The sequence below is a fragment of the Podarcis tiliguerta genome (assembly GCF_965153285.1).
Source record: "Podarcis tiliguerta genome assembly, chromosome: 12".
Taxonomy (NCBI): Eukaryota; Metazoa; Chordata; class Lepidosauria; order Squamata; family Lacertidae; genus Podarcis; species Podarcis tiliguerta.
The window spans coordinates 29,797,206-29,822,933 of NC_139545.1; the positions used below are offsets into that span (position 1 = coordinate 29,797,206).

General features: G+C 41.9%; 1 protein-coding gene across 13 annotated transcripts in view; it reads left to right on the plus strand.

Annotated features, from left to right (window-relative positions):
- Nucleotides 1–25,728, plus strand: part of THSD7A (thrombospondin type 1 domain containing 7A) — a 281,259-nt gene that overhangs the window by 47,227 nt on the left and 208,304 nt on the right. For 8 of the 13 annotated variants that reach the window (XM_083405309.1, XM_083405304.1, XM_083405301.1 and 5 more), the window contains one exon: nucleotides 8,285–8,841. In XM_083405309.1, coding sequence (XP_083261435.1) covers nucleotides 8,682–8,841 — 160 coding nt within the window. In that variant the 5' untranslated portion in view covers nucleotides 8,285–8,681. Of the gene's footprint in view, nucleotides 1–3,319; nucleotides 3,378–4,090; nucleotides 4,273–8,284; nucleotides 8,842–25,728 lie in introns of those variants that run through there. The other 5 variants (XM_083405306.1, XM_083405312.1, XM_083405308.1 and 2 more) reach the window with 4 other exon arrangements.

Here is a 25,728-nt window from a genome sequence, read left to right on the forward strand (position 1 = left end):
TGAGTTCCAGAATGAAGTTAGCATTTACCTTGATGGATATGTATCCTTTGATATAAATATGAAGTTTTCTCTAGTATTTTATGCTTTACATTCATACATCAGTGCTGATGACAAATTGTCAACTTGCCCTTTCATATTTATGTCGCTTTCCTTTGCCATTCATTTTCGCAGCTAGATAGTGATGATAGGTTTGTGACCGGCGAATTCTGCGGCTGGTGCTACTCAGCAAATTCAAGCATTACTTGAGCAGCGCAGCGATCATAATGAACATTCATCACCCTTTTACTCGTATCATCTCTGTGTAATGGAGAAAGCTACCTTGCTTCACTGAGTGGCACCACAAAGAATAAATTTACGCTCTCCAGAAAATGTTCAGAAGCAACGGTGACATGTTATGACCAAGGTTATCTTCTGTATCTCAAGGGATGAACTCCCCAAATTGCCAGGGCTCCCACTACCAATTCATTAGAAAGCTTCTCTGACTATGTGCCAGCAAGAGAAGCATAATAGTGCTATATTTAAACCAGTAATGATGTCTGCTGTCATTACAGGGATCTGCAGTAGTACTAATTTGCATCCCTTTTGCCTTCTTAAGGTTCATTTGATCTATCATGGGACAGTATAACGTCCCTGTGCTCTGCTAAGGACGCAAACAATGAGCATAGTTTGGTGGAAAGGCAGGATGCAAACTCAGCAAACAAATGATCAGTATATAATAGTGGCAGTGGGTTGGATCCAGATCCAGTTGGTTCCACTTTGTTTCCATTGATTGTTTTGTCCCATTGTGCTCAATGGTGCATAGGTTCGGAAACATAGACTGCAATTTTGCATTCACTTACTTGGGAGTAAGCCATGTTGAAATCTGAGTAGACATACATAAGATTGCACTGTTAGTCTGGATTCAATCCAATACAGTATAAAAGAAAGTCCTATAATTAGATCATGGATTCCTATCTTCTTTTTAGCCCAAAGACTGCATCCCCTTGTGGGTAACCTTCTGCAGGGCACACACATGCCACTGGTGGGTGTGGCCAGAGGCAAAAGTGGATGCAGCACTTTTTATCTTTGTACAATAGCGTATTTTCTATACACCCCCCCGCCGCACCCTTCATCCAGGCAAGCAAGAAGGCATCAGAGTTCAGGGACTCCATATTTCTCAGTAATAAACCAGATACTACCTGCTAGCAAGCATCATAGAGTCCAGAACCATATTTGAACCGAAGCAAAGAGGACAACATGACCTCCTTTACAGTGGTACCTCGGAAGTCGAACGGAATCCATTCCGGAAGTCCGTTTGACTTCCAAAACGTTTGGAAACCAAGGTGCAGCTTCCGATTGGCTGCAGGAAGCTCCTGCAGCCAATTGGAAGCCACAGCAGACATTCGGGGTCCAAAGAACGTTTGCAAACCGGAACACTCACTTCTGGGTTTGCGGTGTTCGGGAGCCAAAACGTTCGACTTGCAAGGCATTCGGGATGCAAGGTACAACTGTATAATGTACCTGTTAGAATTTGCAGTTTTCCAGAACTGCCACCTTATGGGAGAACCAAGGTGTCCAGTTTGTGTGGACCACACATGAATAGTTAATTTTTTGTATGAATACTTTATTATCTTTGGCTTGGGCTGATCTCTGCTCAAGGGAATCTGAAGACTGGAAGAAGAAGAAAAATCTACCATCTACTTTTAATTTATTAATGTTGCCAGAGCTCTTGTTATGAATATTCTAACAATGCAGGGCAAATTTATCTTCTTTAGTAAACAATGGGTGGGAAATTAGAAGAAAATGCTTCACCTCCTCAAACAATAATCTTCACTTGATACATAAAGTAATGAGGAGCCCACTGAAGGCTATGGACTAAACATGGTGAAGAATGACACCTAGAGGCCACATGCACTGCACCTCTTGAAAGGCTGGCTTTTGTTATTTTCAGTTTACATCTCTTAGTTTGGGAATTTACTGGAGAATTTACTATGTTCTGAAAACTCACAATAACAATGAAGTGTTTTCAGGCTTAAAATACATTAGTAGTGTTATTAAAAATTCACCCCCACTTTTTACTTTTCTGCATAATTTGATAACATCTATACAAACTATGTGGCATTAATAGACTAGAATTACTTGGAAATACATAATGCCTGAAATACGAAGAAAGCCATGCTCAGTATTTTCACTGGGTGTTCAATTAAGGCTGCCATCCTGGATATACTTGGAAGTAATGGACTCAGTAGGACTTACATTTGAGTAAACATGTTTAGGATAAACATGAATAAATGTGATTCTTGTTAAGTGCATCACAATCTGATCCTATGCCCTATTCCCCTGGAACTAAGGGCTCTTCCCGAATTCCGCTTGCTCCATCTCACAAAAGCATGGATCCAAGCAGTTTTCCATTTCTATGATGCTTTTGAGGCATGGGTCTGAGCGATTTTTGCCTTTGTGCCACTGCACCCTCCCCCCAAAAAACTGCTCTTTAGAGCTAAATCAGAGCAGACATCTATCTGAATAAAACCCAATTGGTGTTTGCTCCGATTTGGCAGTAAACAGCAAGTTTTCCTGGGGGCAAGCGGGAATGTGGACGAGCCTCTCTAGCCCCACTGAGTTCAACAGGACTTATTCCAAATAAACACATAGGGTGGTCACCTGAGCCATTCAGTGAGAGGGAAATTCCTAGAATGCCTCTGGGCACATAGGAGGAAGGCTGGTGGAAGTGAGGCAGTGGTGGAGCTCTGTTCCACTCTCTCTTAAGAAGTGCACCCCCTTTATTTCCAGTCTTCAGCAACTTGAAGTGAGAGCTCTTGCTTGCTTCATTTTGAGCTTGCCTTTTAAAATTCTGCCAGCATAACTGGAAAGGGCCACCTTGTAGAGTGTGTAGGTGCAAGCAGTCAAATTCTTTGCAACATGCTTGCAGTGGTGGTGGTGGTGTGGAGGAGAACATGGAGAGGCCATGGTCATATTGGGTGGGTTGAGATGGGGGAGCAGAGTGCCTAGAGCAACATGGAAAGGAAGAGAAGAAAATGAGGTGGAGGCAGCTGGGGGGAGAGAAAGTAGAGCAGCCAAGGTGGGGGGGCAGTGGTCACAGTGGTGTGTGCCTTCCCCCACCCTACCCCAAGGGCACATTGCCAACTGCCCCCTCAGTGCTGGCAGCAGTACTGAGTTGGGATGACATATCAACATTTGGCTACAGCCGCATGGTGACACCCGTAAGGGTAAATTAGAACAGTTAAGAGCAGGGTCCATGAAGGACCACATAGTTGATGTGAAGACATCAGAACATGATGTAGCCAATCATATATGGCTATGTCATGATGTCACTGGAGCCATATGAAACAAGTTGAGTGTGTAAGAGAGGGATGGGTGGGGACAATGTAAAGGAAGAGGTGAATACTTTTTGCTGAAAAATGGTTGAAATGGTTGTATTTGTTTAGAACAGCAAAAAATGTTACTGAAATACAGGAACCATTTAAGCTTGGTCTTAGTAGCAACCATATTTTATTTATATATTTATTATTACGTTTCTGCCCTGCCTTTCCTCCCAAGGCACTCAGAGTGGCATATGTGGTTCTCCTTCATCCCATTTTATCTTTACAGTTACGCTGCAAGGTAGGGCAAGGAAATAGTGACTAGCCCAAGGGTCACCCAATAACCTTCATGACTGAGTCAGGGCTTGAACCCTGGTAGTAGTCTGATACTCTAGCCACTAAACCACACTGTCTTCTTGTTTGTCTGTAACCAGCACTGTTGCTTTGGAGCTTTAAGTTGTGTGTTAACTGGATACTTAAATCTTGGCTGTTTTAAGCATAGGACATATGATACCTAGGCATGCAGTGCATCTTAAAACATCTGGAATGAGGATTTACAAATGGCCAGAATACTGTAGGAGCATCCAAAATGGTGGCAGCAATCGTGGTTTCCGGCAACATCTCGAATGTGTCTAAAATATACCTTACTTCAAAGGCAGTTGGCTGTTCAACCACAAGGAATTGTTGTTATGAAACAAAGCAAATTATGGAGTTGAGCTGCTGCTCATTGGACAGTGAGGTTAAAACACAGTATGATGTCACAATGGGATGCTGGGGCAGGCCAGCACAAGGTTGCATTCCTAGTCACTCCTAGTATGAAAGAGAACAGGTCATGATTTACTTTCAAAAATAGGAGTTGTCCTAGCCTGTAATCTTTTCATTTTGTAGACGGTTTCTAAAGAAAGAATTTGGCTCGTCAGTCAAACTGGAAGCAACAATGAGACATGGATTTGTACCTATATGACTGAAGAATGTAAGCATTTTATTTTTAATGATGTAAAAACTGGACATTCATTTTTGCAGTCCTGCATTCTGATCTTGAGCAGTGGGTTTGTGTGGCTGCCAGTTTGAATGCTGCCATGTTCAAATTTCATGGCAATTCATTCAACAACACGATCAGTTAAGTGAAGGCATCTAATATATATGAAAATGTTAGCTTATGCTGCATCATAGGTTTATAGGTTTGGACTAGCTTCAGCTCATGTAAACTTCCATAAGGTATGGTTGTCAAAGCCTGACTTGTGTGCAACTTTGTTTTATTTGGGATTTTTAAAATGTAAATTTGTTGAAAGCACATTAGATTCAGGAATGGATACAACAATTTTTGTGGTTGGCTCAGTCTCAGAAGGCAGGTCCCCAATAGCACTTCAGACTTCCTGAACTTGCAAAAACCAGTGGGTGCTTGGATCCTTTAAAAACACAGTCAGTTCCTTTGGGTCTTATCAGCCTGCATAAGACTTGAGCTGTCTGTGGAGACAACATCCCTCTATAGTTGCAACAGGAAGAAGAACTCCAGCTGCTGAGAGTGGGTCATCCTTTGGGGAAGGGCCATATCTCCCTGGCAGAACATTGACTTTGCATGCATGAAGTCCAAGATTCAGTCCCTGGTATCTCTAGGTAGGAATGTGCCCAGCAATAAGATGCATTCCCTGCTCGTCCAACCTCTGCCTCATTGGAAATGGTATTCTTCCCTTTTGCAAAGCTGTGTGAAAAATGGATGAGAAGGGAGGTATATTTCACAGAAACAAAGCGTTCATGCAATGTGCACCTCCCATTTCAGCTCAGAACTAATGTAGACAGATTCTGTTGTGCTATGGGCTATTATGTTGTCCCTATGGGCTACATTTCTTTATTAGGAAGGATCTTTGGGATGCATCTTCTGTTCTAGATATGCATTTTGACCAATAGCACCTCTGTTATAAAAATTGACTTGGTGAGAAGAATGGTTTGTGACATTAGCAGCTACATAACCAGCGGCTGTATTTAAGTGTTGGGTGTCTAATTACTTCTGTTGTTTCAGTGAATGTCATGGGCATTGTGTGGCCTTTGTAAAGGGATTTTTCCCCCAGCCTCTTCCCCTGCATCAGATCTGTCTGGCTAGCCAAGCAGCTATGTTGGTGTCATCTTTCAAGTTTGGGAAGTATGCCATGTGTTCCATGTGCAAATCCAGATATATATTAAAAGATTAATCAAAGATGAGGATGGGTAAATAAGGTGCTCTGGAAAGAACTCTTAGCTATTGTTGTTGTCCATAATCCTTGTCATGGTTTCTCCTTTTCATTTTTTGAAAAATACAGAATAGCTTTCTCCAATCTGGTGCCCTCCAGATGTTTTTGGATGATAGCTCCCACCATCCCTGATCATTGACCGTATTTACTAAGTTTGATGAGAGTTGTAGTCCCAAATATCTGCAAGGCACCAGGTTGGGGGAAGTTTGAATGACAGAGCTGTGCATATGAATTCAATTTTTATAATACAGACAGATTTCCCCCCTCTGAAATGACTAAATAGACTGTGATCTAAACAGCCAATTAGACACATTCAGGAACGTGTGGCCCTACCCAGATGTTGCTAGATTACAACTCCCACCCTCTTTGATCATTGAGCTTCCTGTCTGGGGCTGATGGGAGTTGGAGTCCAGTAACATTTCAAAGGCCATAGATTCTCCACCCTGATATGGAAGTTTTTCTGAAGGTGACTCAGCTTTTGCAATTGGCTTGTTGTACGAATGGCTACTTTTTAAAGTAAGAGATGCAGAACCCACTAGGAGATGCAGAGCCCATGGCCTGAAAATGCTTTGGATTAATGCCATGAAAAGTATGTTAATAACAGAGGTGACTAACAGAGGTGTCAATCCGTGCATTGCTTCAAATAACCAAATTTTATTTTAATTCTGCCTCGTCACCCCTCATCTCATGCAACCTTGTGAACCCTAGTAACTTGTTCCTACTTCAGCGTTCCCTGCTGAGATACATTTTTCCTCTTACATTCAAAAGCTCTGATTCAAAGTAGAGAAAAGCACAATTCATAACTGCCACAAGCCTCAACTTCACGTATTTGTGAGTTCAGGTATTCATGTATTTATCAAAGAAACTGGGCTGCAGCCAAATTTGATTTGTGAAGTCAAATGGCAGTTTTTACTTAAGAGAAAATGCTTTCAAATGAAAAGACACCCCTTTTAAAACTATGCAGGTTTTATTAATTCAGATACAAATGTTGATATGCAGGCACACATAAATGCACCCACAGAGGTTTTGCAACCAGTTACTGGATTATAAATGCTTTGTTGATGATGGTGGGTGCTTAGCTTCTTGGCTGTGAAATGAACACGAGACATATAAGTGACACTACCAAGTGTGTCCCATTTTTGACTATATACCTTACCTGGTGCTGTGAGCCCTAGCCCTCCGTCAGAAATGGATGCTATAAATTTGTTAGGCTCACAGCTTTCTATGTATCCCTTATCAACCCATAATCTCCTGATTGTTGCCGCTTTTTCAACAGCTGAGGAACGGTAATCCACACTTGCTTATCTCTCTTAATCACAGCCTCACACAGCGCCAGGGCTTCCTGAGCCTTTAATTCCCTCTTAGAGGCGAAACAGAGTGGAAAGTAAACAAAGACAAATTTGCAACCTTCAACATTGCTAATTTGCTCTGATGTCAGAATATTTAAATGGATGAGGACCTGGGAATTATTTGATCAAGGCTGCTTTTCAAACCCAATGCCTGTGGAAGAGGCTGAGCATGGGAAGGATTCTGGCAAATGACAGAGTTCCCCAGAGAGGCTTGGTTAAGGCTTTCTCTTTCAACTGCAGTAGCGTCATCATTTAAAACTCCCCGGTTGCTCTGCTGCTAGAATGCTTTTTGGTTTTAGTCTTTACAATACCTCTTCTCAGAACACTACTTCTAGGCCTTTGCATTTCTGGATGTATGCAGGAACATAAACCAGCATTGTCTTTTGTTCTAGCTCATTGGGGTGAATTTAAAACAATGCTCTCTCGGTACCCGATCAAGTCAAACACAGGAGTAGACCTACTGAAATCAATGCATTTATGTTAGTCATCATGATTCACTTAAGTGCATAGGCCTACTCTGAGTATGACTTTACAGCAAGCAAAGTGTTAAGACACTTTTTGTCCTATTCCGCCCCCCCCCCGCCCCCCGCATGGTACAGCCTACTAACACATTCATGCTTAAAAACACACTTTGAGGTAATTGCAACTCAGAATTACTTTTCATAAAAAGAAATTACTGTCATAAAAACATTTTGATAAACAAAAATTTTAGAATGGCTGCTTTTCTTAGATGCACAGTTAAAGGATTAATGAAATTCATTCTGATTTTTAATGAGATGCTTTAGTCCTTTAATTCCTTCCTTGCACCCAGATATAAGTGGAATGGGTATGTAACTTGAGACAGAAAAACACCACCGGACAGTATAATATTGCAGCTGTATGACCCTTCTTACATGAATATTAAGGGACAATTTAATCAGTTGCATGTCTAAGTATCCCCACCAGTCTTTACCGTGTGTTCAGTTTGTGCATCAGCATCCTGATTGTCGATAAGTATGCTTAATTCACCACATTTGCTGTTCTCAAAGTCATGATTCTCTTCAACAACATCATCCATCCTGTCAGCTCTTCTACTAAGTGGGAATTGCATGCTGGCAACTTGCTTTAAAGGAGCAGGAAAATAATTGGGGCTGAACAGTTGCTACCTGCTTGTCTCAAACATGCTCCGGAATGGTTTTTTGTTTAATGATAATATTTTTATTGGATAGTCTTGAATATAGATATTCTTCCGATAGACGTGCAAAAAGAAACAACAGTATCTTGCAATTGGTTGCATGCATGTGATTACAGCATTCGGTTATTTGCTATTTGTGTTCCTTCCCCCTCTTGCCTTCTCCCTCCCTCCCTTGATCTTCTCTCCCCTCCCCTCCACTGTTTCACTCTCTTTCTCTCTCCCCTCTCCCTCCAGCTGGTGTAAATGACTGCTGCTGCCTCCCAGACCAAGATAACCTGCTCAGTCAGCTGGAGCCCCCTGTGGACAGCTGTCTCTCTCTCAGCTGATGGAAACTGCTACTACCCACTGAATGGGGAAGAGTGAAGTAACATCCACAGTACCAGCAGCAGCCGCTGCCATCGTAGCAGCAGCAGCCGAAACAGCAGCAGCAGCAGCAAGCAAGAGCTCTATTGTTCCTTGGTGTTAAACAGTCCCCCCCCCCCCCTTTTCAACTGGCATGCAGAATAGCTGGAAAGCCATTTCCCTTCTGCCCTCCCTGTGAAGACATTCTGAAAGGGGGGGAAGAAATTACTCACGCAAGGGTTACCCATTGTGCGGCAGATTTTGACACTGAAGCAGGCTTCTGGAAGGCATGGGGCTGAGAGAGAAGAGCGCAGCTTTAATCGGTGGTCCAGGGGCTTCATCTCTTTCAAGCAAGTGCATTGGAGTTCTCGTGCTTCTCCTGTTTGGAATCCGGGGAGCTAAGGCGCAAAGTGAATTTGAAACTTCATCCGTGTATTTGTGGAAGACTGGTAAGTGGAGGAGAGGGATATATTGCTGCATTGCCTTTGGCTGAATGTTGCACCGGTGGTTATCGATGCTCTTGTCGAATGTGTTCTCCCCCCCCCCCACCTCCCACCCCGGATTGTTTTATTTGGAGAGTATCAGTTTGCACACATTTAATGACAGATGGCTGTCCAGGCTGTACCATGGTGATTTAACCTCACTGTTGTTTTCTAATCGCTCTGTGCCCTGTGCTAACAGAGTGTACGTTAAGTGATTAGGAAGGGAGAGCAAAAAACGATAACAATAATAGTAACGGCGGTTCCCCAAGAATGTTAAAAAAAAAAAAATGCACAAAGAAAAGGTGAGAGAACCTGCATGCCTTTCTGTCTACCCTATTGTGAAATGCGTTTAGATTCATCACACGGGAGGAGCAGGATTGTTAAATCCAGGTTTGTTGTATGTCATAAAGGGCACGTGAACGCTAATGATGGATTAGGTGAAATAACCCGTGGCTTGCCAGATCTCATCACCAAAGAGCCCATGGCAAATAGGCTACATAGGTTCAACATCGCCATAGACAGATGAATTTCCTTGAGTGTGGCACTAAGGAATAATGTGTCTGATTCCAAAGACTCTGCAGTCATGACTGTGTCTCTTTATCAACTTTCCAACAGAAATAAATGTTTTTATAGGTGAATCTGCTGCATTGATCTCTAGCCCTTTAGTGGTAGGTTACTGGCATTGCCGTGTTTCTTAAAACAGTCCTATAACCTACTTCTTGCTTCCAAGACACTCCCAAGCTTTCTGAGAGCAGATCTTAAAATTTAAAACACCTTCTGACTCGCAGTCAGCTCTCTAGTAATGTGAGGAACTACTAGTAGTGTGAGGAATACATCATCAGGTATTGTTATTTCAGAAGATTTAGCAACCCAAAAGTCTTATTGTGGTTGGAATCCTATTCCTCCTTACCTGGGAGTAAGCTCCATTGAACTCAATGGGACTTACTTCTGAGTAGACCATGTATATAGGCTTATGCAGTTAGGGAGGGGGTGAGGGACAGTTTCAGGGATTGGGTCTTTTTGCTGGTTGAACACTCTTGGCTGTTTTCCAAAGAGACAGATCAATTTACAATTACACCGATATCCTGCATTTTTAAAGACTGCATCTATCCACCAGCTCAAGGATGAGATTAAAGGGGAATTCAATTCAACTAGAAGGCAGGCTTTTCCCATAATACTAGAAGGAGACATTTGAAAGGGGAGGAAAGCCCTCCACCTCCACTTCTTTGCCCTGATTCTGAAAGATCAATGACAATGACAACGGTACAAACCTAATGGTAACCCTGTGCTATTTCCTTTAATTGAACTGTTGGGAAATTTAGGAGACTGTGTGTCACCCAATTAAAGCTATGGGTCAGTGTAATATTATTATTTTTTAAGCCATAGCCCTAGGCATGCAGCTCTGTGGTTACTTGCTTAATAAACGTGTGTGTTTTAACAGAGTAGTGATTCTTTGCCAAAACTAATTCAGAAGCATTCTATAGAAAATGCAGCCGATAAAATGCAGCAGTCTATAGAAAATAACTGATCCACCCTACAATTTACTGCATAACTCCTTTAATTTAATGGCTGGTACTTAATGCTAAAGATCTATGCCTATATATAGAATGAAGGCAATAATTATATTTTAAATCTCAGTGCTGAGACTTTGTAGGTGCAGAGGGCAGCCCAATGCAATTTGTATTCTGTATATGTATCAATATTATAATGCTGCCTCATTTACACAGCAGGGAATAATTTTGGGCTAGAAAAGGATTAGCATTCAGAACATGGCTATAAATTATGTTTGTTCTGTGCCACTTTTTGATTTACATGTCATATACGCTTGTCTCCCCACCCCCACCCCCCCACCCCAAATAGTGGTCCTCCATAGACCTTCTCTTTTACACTTTTTCTGGTTTCTAAATAACTCAGTCTGTATTATCTTCTGCATTGAACTGTTGGGGCAGGTGGGAAGGAAGCTCCGAAGTTGACATCTAGAGCTTGTTTTCTGGAGGAAAATAAATTCTGCCCTGGCTGATAGCTATCCATAACCCGTGCTGAACTGTGTGCTCACACTTTACTCATTTGCCCCTTTCAGCTAATTTTGTAACAAGGACATATAATGATTTCATGCAATTTCCAGAGGTGTTCCGTGACTCCTCCAGTTGCATGACCTCCAGGCGATAATCCTTGCTGAGAAACTATCCTTTGTGGTGCAGGTGCTTTTCAACATTTGAGAGCCACGTGTGCTTCAGAACTCAGCAACCATCCTTTAGCCAGTCAGCCAAGCACACTTCTATAAAATATGTCAGTGCGACCAGGCAGGGATGGCCATACTTGGTTGTGGGCCCTTGTGCGAAATATGTTCTGGACCCCTCTTCTTCTGATTTACTTTGATCACAGATCAGCATCCAATGGCATGCCATCTGATCAGAGATAAAGCATAATTATACAGAGAAGAAGTGTAGGGCAGCTCCGGTGGTGAAATGGGTCAGTGCGTCTGGCTGCTAACCAGAAGTTTGGTGGTTTGAGCCCATGCAGAGATGGCTGTGGGCAGGAGGAGGTTGGATTAGAAGAGGCTTGGGGTGCCTTCCAACTCTGTGGCTCTAGGAAGCACATATCTTCACAAAAATCACAATGCATTTATAGATGATAGATGCATCTTTATATGTAATATTAATGGACAGTTGGCACAGAGTGTTCCTGCCAGAAGCAAAAGAACAAAAACTAAGGGAGTTATTGTAGAACTGCTGCACATGAGAAAATTATCATGGAGATTTCTGAGGTTGGTCGGACCTTGTGCATCACACCCCCTCCACAGCCTATATGGCTGACATTGCTAGCAGACTTCCAAAACATTGTACAAATTTTGCCCAAAATACAATCCTCTGCAAAAAATATCAGCGAGGGACATAGAAAAGGAGTTAAAACACTCTGTATTCTTACTAAAAGATGTTGACTTGAGGTCGAGGGAAGTCACAATGGTGAAATTTTTATTTTTTATTTTATGTTATTATAAATAATGTTTTATTGATTGTATGTACACTTTAATTTTTGAATAAATGCAATAATAATAATAATAATAATAAATACTCTGTATTCTTGATAATGTTGTATATTCTGGAAGATGTAAGATGTCTAATCATGTTCCTCACTGGGTGAAGGACATCTTCTGGTGTAGGGCAAAGGTCAGATGCCTTGGTTGACTCCCCCCCCCCCCCATATATTGGTCTTCTGTATTAATACTCCCATGGGATATATTGTTCCCTTCTATACCCAAAAGTTGCTAGAGCAATAATTCATCTGCCATGAATGTCTACATTAATATTTGGGTGTTTTTAAAAAGTCATTATACCAACGTGGAAAATATATAAAATTACCTTTTATGCAAGCTAGTATTTAATATACAATGTTTTGTTATAAAGAGCAGGAAAGCATCATTAAATACATGTGGTGTTTGTTATGCAGCCATAGCAAATTTACCCATACTTTTACATGTCAAGAGTCGCTGCTCTATGTGTCTGGGCCACTTTTACTTTCTAATAAAAATGTTAATCTTTGTAGTATTGAGAAGGGGTGCACTGGAGGAGGGAAAAACATTTTGAGTGCCCTAAACAAAGGCCATGACTCAGCAACTCAAAACAATGTAGAAGAAACCTTCTACACACTGGGAGTTTCACTGATTTAATCTACCAGCAAGGGAATGGTTTGTGTGGCCAAAAAGAAATGCTGAAATAGGCATGGAAGTTTTTGCTTTGATTTGCATCCAAATCCAAATGTGCATTTCATGAATTAATAGCCAGTGAAAGCTGGTGAAGTTGTTGAGGAACTGATAGCTCACCTTGTGGGATAAGAGACTTTCAAACTGTTACTTTTTGGAGTCAGTGGTGGAGAAAGGGCCTGGTTCAGTGCTGTAAAAACATGAAGTTGATGGCTCACTAGCATCCTTTGGGACAGACTGCTGATCTAATATACGGTGGCTAGCCAGGTGGAACTAAGCTTCCTTAGTTCAAACATTCTAAGCCTTCTTTTGAGTAAACCACAAACCCATCTTTGAAGCTCAGGTTCCTCACAGAGTTGGTCCAGTGCTAGCTTTCAAGGTGGTTGTCACTGCCTTTTGTTTCCTCTCCAGTTTTGAAGTGGGGGGCTCTGAGAGGAAACTGAGACTCCACTAGACCTTCTGTGCTGCTATACGGGGCATCCTGGGAAAAGTGAATAGCGGGGAGGCTCAAGGTGGGGAGGTCTCTATTCAGGTGGCTTTAACTCACAATGCACCCAAACATAAAGAGGTTTAATTTGGGCTTAAACCACAATGAGACCAAATTAAGTTATTTGAGGTTGAGCCCATTGAGCTTTGGGGAGTGAGGAAAGCTTGCAGTGCATACAATCTTATAGTTTAAAGAAAAGGCAAGTCAAGGAGGACATGATAGAAGTTTATAGAATTAAGCATGGCATGGAGAAAGCGGATAGATAAAAGTTTCTCTCTCCCTCTTTCATAGCACTAGAACTCATGGGCATCTAACAACAGTGATTATTGGAAGATTCGGGACATAGAAAACAAATTCAGTGCATAAACTATGGCAGTCACTCCCCTGGGAGGCAATGATGGTCACCCACTTAAATGGCTTTAAAAGAGGCCTAGACAAATTCATGGAGGATAATGCTATCATTGGCTATTAGCCATGATGGTTGGAGGCAGTGATGCTTCTGAATATCACTTGCTGGAAACTGCAGGAGGCTGAGAGGGCTCTTGTGTTTGAGCCCTGCTTGCGGGTTTCCCACAGGCATCTGGTTGAGCAGGATTAGATGGGCCATTGGCCTGATCCAGCAGGCTCTTCTTATGTTCTCATAATTTCAGAGCCTTTTATATTTTGCCCCTTCTATGTGGGAGGTTGGCAGGATATGCGTGATTAGACCCTTCAGATATTGCAAAGATATAGCAGAGTTGGGTATTTCCTTCTCCACTTGCAAATGGAATCTTCAGGTCGGGTTAAATGGTGTTCTGAGGTCATCCGTAATCCTAGAAGTAGGCTATCGGCATCAATTCACCCAGTATTGGATTTACCTGAAAAATCTGTTTGGAGCCAGTGACCGAATACAATCAGGGAGATCTTGAGAACAAACGTTAAAAGATTGCAGACATAAACTCACATAATTTCTTCAAGCTCTGAGGGGTGTTCTGGACTATATGTATGATTCTGGGTGCAATAAGCAAGGAACCAGATGCCAGGAGTCTGAATTCCAAAATTGAATTGCAATAAAATTTGTAGAAACAAGTCCCTTGGGATTGTTGGTAATTACAGAACTAGCATTTGTATCAGCTGTTCCCTAAGCAACAAAGAGAGGAAGCTAGGGAGGATGTCAGGCAAGCTGGGGGCTTTGGGTGTAAATAAGTGAAGGAGAGGGTTTGGCTGCAGGAACAGAGGGCAGCCAGAACAAAGAACAACTGAATTGTGTGTGCGGCACTGGGAACATGCGTTTTTTTGGGAGGGGGGGGGGGACAGGGTTCGGTTGTAAGTTTCCTGAAAGCAGATGCCATGACTGCCACTTGCAGACTTGGTAGGTGGACTCTCAGCTAGATTTTTATTAATGGCTTTATTCTAGAATTCAGTACAGTGCTCAAGCACAAATCAGGTTACACAGTTAAGAAGTCACAGCAGAGCCCCAGGATGCATGGTTAGGCATAAGTTAAGGTCTTGTCCCAGCACTTGACATGCCCCCTGATCTCTCCGTTTGAAGAGTGGGGTTGGCACAGTCATTTGCAGTTTTCTTCCTGAGCCATGGGAGCAAGGAAGCAAGTGGCCATTCCTATGTGTAGGTTGTGTCTGTTTGTGCTGTCACTGCAGTGTCCTTGATGATGGAGCTGGAGTCAGTGTGGCTGGCTCACTGTCCAGTCTAGTCTTAGGCGCCTCCCTTGGGAATGTGGGACTTTTCACTGACGGGGTGCCACTGGAGTCAAGTCAGGCTGCTCTACTTTGGCAGCTGGGCCATTTGCCATCTCTCCTGACAACCCACTTGTCTTCTCCCCAGTGCCTAGGTTAGAACCTCCCAGACTACAGAAACCCTGCCCAAGATCCAATGTTTCACCTTTGTCCCATTCCATCTCCACCTCTGACCGACCTTGCCAAGACCTATCCACAGGGCACATGACAGCAGAAACTGTTGTGCTGGTGGGCCATATTATGTTGCCCTCTGTGTTACATCTTTAGACAAATACCTGACATTGCAGCTTGCTAAGGTCCTCTGCATGTGCACAGTGGTGTAGGAACAACTCCATCATGCTGTGTCACTGTGGGGTGTGCGAGAGTAACAAAACCATGTGGGTCATTCTCAGCTGCTTAGGATGCTGGCAGGAAGGAAGTTGCTGATGGGTTGGGATGGTGGTTGCAATGTTCACATACAAAGGTGTAGGATTGTATCCCAGGGAAGCGATAAACAAACAGCTGTATGTGCATGGACATGGGGAGAGGATGTCTGGATGCAAACTCTATAGGAAAGGCAGAGAAGGTCATGTCACTCAGGGGTCTAGAACATGTAGGACTATTGACTATCTTTATTTGTCTACCTTGTTGCTTTTTGTTTATTCTTCCAGTTCATTTTTGGAGTTCCCAGTTTGGTTGCTGTTGGTCATTTGCACTCTTATTAGAAACGAACATCAATGGTGGTGTGTCTGGAGAGATAGATAGCCTTGTTGAACACGTGGTGATTCCCCCACCCCTTTTCACCAAGTGTTAAATTGGACTAAAAGGCAGCTTTATTGACTATGCTGCTTGCCTTTTCTTGCACTGGGGGTATATATTATCCTTTCATGATGCTCAAGAAATGTTTTTAATGGATGCAATTTCGTTCTTCCTCTAGGCATGTCCCTGGATGTCATTGTTACAGTGAAATGACAAATCAAAATAGTTGCCCCTTCATTATCCCTCATGAATGGTATTATTGCAGTGATATTTCCATAGCACAGCAGCTAAATGGTGTTGGGCCTTAGCAGCCAAATAGCAGAATTAGGTGTTAGCCATATGGGGAAATCAGGGGTGCCTGAAGAACTCGATGCATTCATGTAAAATAAAATAACATTGAAAACTAATGTTTCAAAATGGCTTAGCATTTCTGGAATGGAAATTATTGTTGACACTGGGAAACTGGCCAGTATCTATGTGATTAGTTTATAAATGGCAGCTTTAGATTTTGTAAACAGAACAAGATGCTGTATTGCAGGATAGTCCCTGTTGCCAAATAGCTACCGCCTTTTACTGCAGGGGTGGCTGTAGCATTTTATGCAGAAAACATTGTTTTTCTGTACATGGCAAACCTAACATTTAAAAAACCCAAGCATCATCTTACTGGCCACTTATTGTTGGCAGCTAGTATTAGTACAATTGCATCAAGTAGTACAGTACCAATTGCCTCTTACGTATATTTTACTTGTGTGATTTCAGTCTGGCATGGTTGAAGGATGGCCAGTTGAAATTGTGCAAATTAAATGCATGCAAGGTTTTCCCAACACAATAAGAGCTTTAAAGCTCTCTGCCTTGCTTATTGGGCAAGGCACTCTTGGCACACTGGCTCTGGAAGCCTGGGGGTGGCCCTGCGAGATTTTGCAGGAGATCTTGTGAGAGCATCTCCTCTGTCAAGAAAGAGACAGGGAAAACATGTCTCTGTTAACTCTCCTTGACGTCGCAGCAGCTTTCAATGCCATCAACTGTGGTATCCTTCTGAAGTGGCTGTCTGAGTTGGGGGTGGGCAGCACTACTTTGAGGTGGTTCCAGGCCTAACTGGATGAACATTTCCAGAGGGTGATGCTTGGGGTGTGCTACACAGCCTTGTGGAGTCTTCAAATGTGGCATTTCTCAGGGTTCTTACCTCATCCCCCATGCTATTTAGCATCTACAGGAAACCACTGACTGGTCATCCGGAGTCTTGTTGTACATTCTCAGCAATTTGCTGATGACACACAGCTCTACTACTTCTTTACATCTGCAGGAATGGCAGTGGATGTGCTGGTCTTTGAGGATTTGTAACATGGGGTGATGATGATGATGTTGTTGTTGTAGGAAACTCAAACCCAAGTCAGACTATATCTCTAATCCAGAAGTTTCCATCTTCTTACTTTCCACAAAGAAAAACCAGTACAATCCTAACTTGGATCCCGAACTTGAACGTTTTGGCTACCAAATGTCGCAAACCTGGAAGTGAGTGTTCCTGTTTGCAAACATTCTTTGGAAGCCGAATGTCCGACACAGCTTCTGCGGCTTCCGATTGCATGTAGGAACTTCCTACAGCTTCCTGCAGCCAATCAATAGCCATGCCTTGGTTGTTGAACGTTTTCTGAAGTTGAACGGACTTCCGGAATGGATTCCGTTCCACAACCAAGGTACGACTGTACTGCTTTGGTTTAAGTAGCTTGTGTATTAGCTTTCAACCGATAATAGTATGAAAATTAGATAAAAATAAATAAATAGATTTTAAAAATTCATCTGTCGATAGATGGGGAACATGTGGCCAGATGTTGTTGGACTACAACTGTGATCACCTCTAACCATGCTGGCTGGGACTGATCGGAGTTGGAGCCAAACAATGGATTGAGAACCACAGGTTCCCCACTTTTGGTTTAGTTCAGTGGTGGCCAAACTTGGCCCTCCAGCTGTTTTTGGGCTACAACTCTCACCATCCCTAGCTAACAGGACCATTGGTCAGGGATGATGGGAACTGTAGTCCCAAAACAGATGGAGGGCCAGGTTTGGCCACCACTGGTTAAGTTAGTTTGATAATCTGGAGGTGATTGTAAAGTATCCCCTCCTTGTTGCTCCTTGTAGCTTTTGTTACATTTGCCCCCTGTGTCTGTAGATTGAGTTGAATTTCCATGCAGATGACCTTTCGTAAAGCTTTTGCTATTTGGTGTGGTTATGTTGCAGATGAACTCTGGCTAAAGACAGTTTATTCTTAGGGAAAGTGGCAACATCTCTGTTGCCAGGTTACCACAGGCAACCAAGGAACATTTGGTGAGAAGGGTGTACATGTTACTTCTGAAGCTGCAGCATCAGACTTGAGAGGTAATCAGTTGGTGAAATGGCAGCTTCTGAGGGAGTACCTTTCTCCCACACCTGGGTAATCCCTTACTAGTGGACCTAGTAAGATGTAGGGACTGATGCTTGAGAATTGTGTATATTGTAAATTGTGATACGTGCTGGCCTGATTCAGCTCTCCTGGATGCTGAGAACTCCCAACAAAATGCTTTTGAAAAGCATGTTTCAGTATAAAATGCATTTAGAAATGTGCACTTGGAGAGAAATCACATTAAAAACACATATTCGAAGATTAATTTGCATGCATATTTGTAAAAAATGTTATTTAAAAGTCACAGTTTAATGTCAGAATTAAGAGATGCAAAAGAGATACAGACCAGAAATGTATTTATCCATTACCTAGCTGCAGCCCACAATAAGTGGATGAAATTCCTTTCTCTGCTACAGGGGGAGTCCCATGAGGGAACACCATCATTTAAAATATTGCTTTATGAAACCTAAACCTGCCCTTTTAATCCACTGACATTGAATTTATTACTTGGGAGTCCCCCCCCCCCCCTAATGATCATTACCAGTAAAGTGTTTAAGAAATGGATCTTCCAAACAACTTCAACCAATGTAGCGGTAGATCCTTATATCAGTGGCTTGCAGAATATGCTCCAAACCATGTTTTGGAGAACTGGAAATGAGCTGTGGTCTCTTGAGGTACTTGATCCCTTTGGAAATTCCTCAGTGAAATCACTGATTTGAACTTTTCACAGTAATGCACAGATGGGAAGTAATGTGCCATCCACCAGATTTCACACTTGTCCAAATGTTGAAATGCCTCTCCTGACAGCTGAAATGTATAAAAAAGGTGTTTAAATATGTATTTTGGGAGCATATTAACCTGTATTAAAGTATGTGTTTAAATATGTATTTTGAGAGGATTTTGTGTTGTTGTTTTAAAAAAATTGCAGCTGAATGTGGACATGGGATAGGATTACGGGAGAAGCATGTAAATGACACAGACTAAAATTACATAGTGTTAGCCATCCCCAATACTCTTTCTTGCCTACTAGTCCTTTTGTAGCTTTATTGTCAGTTTCCTGTTTATCACAGACTTATCACAAACCAGAACTGGAAGTTAAAGTTTTGAAATGGGTTTCCAGTGCTGGTTTGGAGGGCAAAGGCAAAACATACTTTGCCAATTTGGATAAACAGTGGTTAGCACAAAACTGAAAGTGAAGCCAGGGGAAGGGAGGGAGTGTGTAAACCCAGAGCTTGTTTCTGATCATCCAGTAGTCTGTTGTCCTCATTGGCAGCAGTGGTAGATGTGAGCCCGTTATTTTTCTTCCATTAAAGTCAGTTATGGGTTGTTCACCTGTAACTAAAGACAGATGTTGAGTCAAATGCTTGCCTTAATTATTGCCTTAAATTCCTGAACTGTTTGTTGTGGCACTCTGGCCTGGCGGGAAGAGAACTTGCTAGTGTTTGGAGTACAGAGATAATAGCCTCTTTTGGCTAGGCACGACAAGCTCATGGAAGACTTGCATTTTGTCGTTAATCAGTTTCTTATACTCTCAGTACCTTTGTGCTATGCCTAGCACCCTATTTAAGGTTAAGTGGGATAGACAAAAACATGCACTGTCTAAGTGTGAAGTATGTAAAGATAAAACGATTCTGTAGAGCATAAAGTCATCCATCGTAAAAACACCCCCATCTGTTTGTTTTTCTTGTACGCTGTTGAGTGCTCTAAATGTGAAAATCGTTGGCTTCCAAGGAAGGAAGAAGCACTACATAGTTATCACCAATTTCAGTGCAGAATAGAAAATTGTCTGGATGTGTCGATGTTTTCTCTTGCTCGCAGCTGTCATTTCATAACAATGCACTCCTGCATTCATGCGCAGCTGATTAAGCCAGAGGCGCTCCCTGCCAGGAGCAGAATCCTGCCTCCTTCTTCCCCTTCCCCTTTCTCCTCCTCACCTTTTGCTTCATTAGTTTTTTTTAGTCAGCTGACACTGTAAACTGGGATGAGCTGTCAGTAATGGGTCTGACGGCTGCTTGTGAGCTGCTGGTATAATTATGGAAGGAAAGCTCCAAGAGCAATGACATCCAGGCATACTTTGAGAGGGCAATTGGGTACTTGGGAATGGGGGAGACAGAGAACTAGTCTTGGATGCTGGATGAAACGATTAGAAATGAATATAAATAGCTCCTTCTAGTTAATTCTGTTGTGTTCACAGGTTATAAATACAGCCAATAATACAGTGTGTGAAGTCTCCTTGTCTGCTCATAGCCCCAAATACATATGTGCTAACATTCTACAGATATATCATAGTGGAGTAATTTAGGCTGTGGGTTTAAGAACTGATGGCTACAAATTGGACACTTAGAAGGTTAGCTGCGGCAGCCTTTATCAACTTGGTGTAGTTTTGGACTACAGCTCCCATCAGTTCTAACCAGCATATGCTAGCTGGGGCTGATGGGAGTTGTAGTTTGAAATACCTGGAAGGCACCAGGCTGGTGAAGGCTGAACTATAGAGATGGAAGAATTCGCCTTGAACAGTTATGATACCATAGGATCTCAAGGGCTCATTGACAAACCTAAATCCCTTTAAAGAGATGCTGAGTAAGAATTCAGATGTTATTTCCTCCCATGCTGGCTCCCACACTTCCTCCCTTTCTTCTGTTGCCTCCCTAGTATTTAGTTTAAAATTTCTAGGGCAGGGACATGTCTACTTGATGGTGTAATGATGCTGGTAATAATAATAACAACACTAGAATGGTTAAGTCTTCATTCACACTCATCTGCTCTGTAAGAAAAGGAGCCAGAACAGCTATTTCTGGAAGTGATGTTTCTCTCTGCTTCTTGCTTCATTGATTGAATCAATAATGAATTGGATTTTATCCTTTTAATTTGCTAATTCATTCCTGAAATATTACCAAGATAATGTACCTTACAAGCGGAATGCACATTCCAAATGCTGTATTTTAACTATGACAAATATGTGTTTCTGTATAACAATGATGGTATTATTATTTTTAACAAATGAGAAGGAAGGCAGCCTCACTACCAATCTTTCCCCCTCCTTTTAAATTTGTGGAGATAGCCATAGCTAAATTATGCACCACATACCCCATTAAGCTTGGAGAGGTTTAACAGTGATGGTTCACTCGAACAGCTGAGGGAGTGCAACCCGGCAAACGATTTTTGAAAATTATGCATGGGGCTTTGCCTTCCATAGCTAAGAATCCATTTGCACATGGATTCTACCTTAGCACAGCCTCAGCTGAAACGTTCAGCTTATAGCTGGGATAGCTTATGTGGACATTGGCTAACAAAACTTTTGGAGTTCTTTGAGATTGCATATAAGCATGTGGATCAGGATGATGCAGTAGTCATTGTGTACCTGGATTAGCAGTCCTGGGAAAAGTGGACAGGTTCTCTTATGGATCAATAACTGGGTAGAGAAACAGCTGCAGAGAGTAGGAATAAATGGACAATCCTCACAATGCTAGGTTGTAAGAAGTGGGGTCACAAAAATATCAGTATTGGAACCAGTACTTTTTAACTTGCTAATTAACTACCTGGAAATAGGAATGAGCAATGAGGTGACCACGTTTGCTTATGACATCAAGTTTTTCAAGGTGCTTAAGACCAAAACATGATTGCAAGCAGTTCTGAAGGATCTCTCCTAACTGGGTAAATGGGCAATAAAAAAGGCTAAGGTAGTGCAGTGTAAGAGACGCACCTTGGGACGAAAACCCTAAGTTCATATATGCACTAACGGGGGCTGGACTGGTGGTCAATGACCAGGAAAGAGACATTTGGGTCATGATAGATAGTTCAGTGAAAACATTGCCCTAGTGTGTGGCAGCTGTGAAAAGGCAAATTACATGTTGGGTATCGTTAGGGAAGGTATTGAAAATAAAATGCTAATACCATAATGTTGTTTCACATTATTTATGGTGCATTTGGAATACTGTACACAGTTCTGGCATCTGCACCTAAAAAATTGATGTTTTAGGTTTGGAGATGATTCAAGAAAGGGCAGCCATAAGCAACTCCCATAACATTTGGTACTTTTTAGTTTAGCCAAAGGTCAGTAAGGGCAGGCATGATCGAGACTATATAAAACTCTACACGTTGTAGAGAAATAGGTAGAAGTTCCTCTCCCTTTGTGATATTACTAGAACTTGGGGTCACTTAATGAAACTGAATATTGGACGAATGCGGACAGATAAAATGAACAATTCTTTAGTGCGTAGTTAAACTTTGGAATTTACTTTCACAATATGAAGTGATGACCACTAACTCGGACAGCTTTAAAAGGCGTTTAGAGAGATTCATGGAGTTTATGGCTGTGTTTAAAATGTGTTTACTGAGACAGGACTTGTTTTATGTATAATGTATCAGAGTTTCTGGTATATGCAAGGTTATTTGAAGGGTTTAGTTTGACATACTAAGTATCTTTTGGTGCCTGGCAGGTGGGCAGTTGCGTAGTTGCAGAAAACACTTAACCTGGAAGTTGGGTTTTTTTTATACTGTACTGTAATAGAGGATTGAAAATGTTCACTTTTGATTGGCTGGCTGGGTAGAAATTCTTGGTCACTCAATGGATGGAGAAAGTGGTCTGGTGAGGGACGAGAATTCTATGCCACTCAAATTTGTTTGAAGGGTAGCTGTTGCTGGAACACAAACAGGTCAATTCTACCACTGTTCAGGGAGAGTGACAGTAGACCTATTGAAATCAATGGACTTGGTAATGGGTAATTTAGATATATTTATTTCATTAGGTCTACTTTTAATGTAGCTTAGTCCGATTAGCGCCTAGTGCTCTTGGCAGAAGTGCCTATGTGACAGTTCTCTTGATTCCATCACTTTTGGGCATGGTGGAAGTTAAATTCTCCTCTCTTAAAGCTGCTTTTGCTTTACATTTTCTACAGAGATTGACACCCCTGTGTCTGAATTTCCCATTCATATGCAGGTATATTATCTACTGTTTGAGATGGGGCTGTCTTGTAGTGCACTGCAATTATGCATATGAAGGCCCTGGTACGTACATAAAGTTATCTTAGATGCCGCAGCTGAGGGGGTTGACAGGTGGCGAATTTATCGCACAGAATTTATTCCCTGTAGTGAATGTAATGTCTATACCAGGAATGGAGAAGCTATGACCCTCTAGCTGTTGCTTGACTCCCAACTTCCATCAGCCATCATGAACAATGGTTAGGGGATGATGGGAATTGCAGTCAGACACCATCTGGAAGGACCACAGGCTTCCTCATATTGGTCTACATCATCTCTCAATCACAGTTTTGAAGTGTTAGTTTCAAGAATTAAAAAGTAAAAAAAGTGACAAAAGCTGTTCCGTAACTCAACAGATTTGGAACGTGGGTTAAGTTTTCACCATCTGAATAAAAGCAACACTGGCAGGGGATGAATAAGGTCAGACATGACCATATATAGGCTATGAAGATATTCAGATCTGTGCATTTCTGCACCATGCAAGAATATGCCAGTTCTTGAGCGTCCTTCAGATCATGATGAAATACAGTAGGATGTAAAGTCCCTCAGGGTGCATTTTCCATATTAAAGCTTTAAATTGTAAGGTCACAAGCTTTTTTGGAGTATATTTGATGATGATGAGCATGGCATATGTAATGATCATCAGCATGCGCCTTTTCTACTGATGTGCTATTGTAGCCATAGCATTATGGCTTGTAGGTCATTGCTAGAGCATAAGAGGAAGAATTATTACTGATTCCTTCTATAGGGTTACATCTGAGCTGTTCTTTGAAGGAAGAGGTTATATATATATATTATAAATAATAATAAACACACAGATGTGCAGGCTAGTTTGCATGCCTAGTCCTATTGTTATTCTTCAACAGTTGCCTTTCCATGTTAACAATGCTAGGAGGTTTCAGAGGTTTTTTTAGAGTAAGTCTGAACATTATCCCGGTTGTGTAACAAAAGACTGAATTGTATTTCCGTAACATGTTAATGTGAATAAGTTTAATTGAAATTTGTGCCTGTCAATGTGGGGTGGACCTTGATTGATGATTTTTAGATCCTGGAAATAAATCTTCAATTCCATATTTGGGTGCGTATACCCCCTTTTGAAGGTGCATTCATTGTGTCATGTTAGCAGCAGGAGATTGTCTGTCTCTCTCACTTTAAGGTCATTTCTGCTGGAAAATCCTAGACTTCTTCTCTGTGGCTCTATACATAGTGGCTTGTGTGGTGGTGTGAATCCATGGAGCTGTACTCTGGACACTGCTGCACCAGTAAGACAGCAATTTATACAGGGGCTACATTCTGGGGATCACACTTAAAGCCAAAATCACATACAGTATTGTCAAAACACATTTGGTACAATGACGGGTTGGAATTGCCAAAGTCGTCCTGTTTTTTTTGTGTTTCTGAGTTTTATTCTGTTTCTATCCTGTAACACCACTTCAATGATTTTATACTCCAAAGCGGACTATAAATTTGTTTATGTATATTTATTATTGCATTTATTCCACACTTGTTTTTCCCCAAGGAGCTCAGCTTGGCATACGCAGTTCTCCCCCTTCCCCATTTTATCCATGCAACAATCCTGAGAGTATGTGACTGGCCAAAGTCTACCTAGTGAGCTTGTTAGCTGAGTAGGGATTTAAACTGCTTTCCTCCCGTATCCTAGAGTCCAACACTCTAACCACTGGGTGATACTGACTCTCATTTATTATTGTTAAATAGTAGTAGTAGTAGTAGTAGTAGTAGTATTAAGTGGCTGGTTGGACTTCACCGCATTATGCTATAAACACAGAGCCAGTGAGAAGCAACAAAAAGCCACTTTATGTGGCTTCCTCTCTCACCAAGCCAGCTTTTCCTCTTCTGGCATAGATTGCCACATCAGAAATAAAGGAGATTTGCTTACGCACTCAGGCTATTTGGTCCAGGAACAAAGAATGCATCCTTTGGTTTCCCTGAGCTATGGTAAGAGGCGAGCCAGTGAGTGCAGCCTTGCCAGCTACAATGCCAAATTGATACAGCAGTTAGCGGCTGCTGACACCATCCACTGGCCAAAAAAATAATATTTTTTTCAGCGAATGTATATAGCCTGACACCCATCAGTGCAATGACACCACAATCCAGGCTTCAAGCTAGGAAGTGCAAAGGAACAACTGAGCTGACTTCGCTGAACTGATTAAAGCAGCTGAACCGTAACCGGAATGAATGAACTTCCAACGTTATGCACTTGACAAATCAACATTTGATCTTCCTCTGTACCACAGGCAATTTCTATGCTTCCCTCCCCAATGCTTGTAACAGAAATGTCAGACTTACCTGAGATCCCTTTTGCAGTACCTTTGTACTAGGATGAATGAGCGCCTCTCAACTTCAATCATGAATGCGAAGCAAGAAACAGGTGTGACGTAATTCCATACACTGTAGGATGTACAGTATGAGTAATTAAACATGCATTAACTGATTCACTATGTCCCAGCAGGCCTATTTTTCAGTTACTGCATATGAAACCCATTAAAGTATTATTTTTATTTATTACATATACCTGTTTGCTTCAGCACTTCTGCTTGAGGACATGCGTTTCGAAAACAGTGCTGTGATAATTAAATGCAAAGCTTAGAGGAAACATGATGACTGGAATTTGCATATGGCAGATAATTGGAGGAGGTAAATAATTATTAGGAGCATATGTTTGTGCCCTATATTTGCAGCAATTTATTGTGAAGCTCTTGAAAGCCTTTTCATTTTGCAGCTCCCAAGGCTGTTAATGAAGTTCAAAATGCAGAGCCACAATAGCAGACCTGGAACTACGCTGCCAACCAAGATAGAGCAGTTAGCTGGGAATCC